The 1,310-nt window shown below is 42.2% G+C and overlaps 1 protein-coding gene across 1 annotated transcript; it reads right to left on the reverse strand.

Annotated features, from left to right (window-relative positions):
- Positions 1-670: 670 nt before the first annotated feature.
- LOC149561452 (sister chromatid cohesion protein PDS5 homolog C-like) lies at positions 671-997 on the reverse strand. Its single transcript, XM_089827816.1, has one exon. It carries the CDS (start codon positions 995-997, stop codon positions 671-673), a length of 327 nt encoding a protein of 108 aa, XP_089683942.1.
- Positions 998-1,310: the final 313 nt, after the last annotated feature.

Raw genomic sequence — 1,310 nt, forward strand, 5'->3', positions numbered from 1 at the left:
GACGGCCACGATGATGGTGACGAAAACAAACACAACTATGGTGACGGATACAACCACAATGACGGACGTACAACCTTGGTGATGGACATAGCTTCGGTGAAAGACACATAGTTTCGGCAACAATCTTGGTGACCAGCATAACTTGATCTGTACATGTCTTCACAAGATCCATGCGAGCAACTTCTTCAATTTTTTGGTGTTCTCCCCCAGTTGGTGTAGAAGAAACCTCTAGCAATTCCTCTTGGAGCAGCCCTGTAATAATGTCTTCCTTCTGATGTAATGCATCATCCTTATTATTGCCATCTATTTTCTCCCACTTGTGCAAATGAGATATTAGTTTTTTTTCACAATGCTCGAAAATATGACTAACCAATTTACATGCGACTATAGAGGGGACACATTCAAGATTACAAACAGCCCATAACATAGATGTGATGGGTTTGGATATTTCATCCATCTCCTCAATGCACGAAATCATAAGGCTCTCCATAGCAACTGAAACCTTAGTATCATGATCTTCCTTGACGGTGGCTAAGAAGTGATGAAACATGTCGTCAACTAGATTTTACAAATTGAGATCTAAGAGGAGGTTACCCATTTTTACATTTGCACAATTCTCCAAGATTGTAGATTTTCTGCAAAAGGGGTCGGCACTAATGTCATCTAGACTCTAAAAGTTGTCAACAATCAAATGCAAGATCTCTATCATGGTCTTATCATCATATGGTGTTCTAGGAGCCGATATTATCAAGATCTCACTGAGACATGCTGCAACTGCCAACCTTTTCCCCTTGTCATGGTGTCTTAAAAGCCTGGGTTGACTTAAGGCATCTTTAATCGGTGAGAGGATTCTCTGTATAAATCTTGAAGGTAATTGGTTAACCTTACACAAACATAATTCCAACAAATCTAAAGGAAGACCAACACCTTCGCTGAGCTCTTTGCCAATCCCTTGTAGTGTCTTCAACCACCACTCTTCGTCGCTGCTTGGAGCCATAACACTATTCCAATCCAAAAATCTCTCAATCATCCCAATAAGGTGGCAAGATCACTAGCTCTAATACCACTGTAATGTTCCGCACCTGCGATGCAGCTTCTAATCAATGTGTCAACTCTGTATTGAGGCCGTACGGTCTAGGTATGTGCAGGCAAGACTTGATCTAAGGTCCAGTTAGTGATGTACAATGAGCAAGAGGAAGGAGTTGTACGGTGGTATGGCCGTAGGTGGTAGGGTAGGTTGTACGGTTAACAGGAGAAAGGGGCCGTATGTGTGGGTGCAGCAAAATGACCATATGGAGGTGAGATTGGGA

This window comes from Cupressus sempervirens, chromosome 4 (genome assembly GCF_028749045.1).
Source record: "Cupressus sempervirens isolate cs-2001-9-10 chromosome 4, ASM2874904v1, whole genome shotgun sequence".
NCBI classification, from domain to species: Eukaryota; Viridiplantae; Streptophyta; class Pinopsida; order Cupressales; family Cupressaceae; genus Cupressus; species Cupressus sempervirens.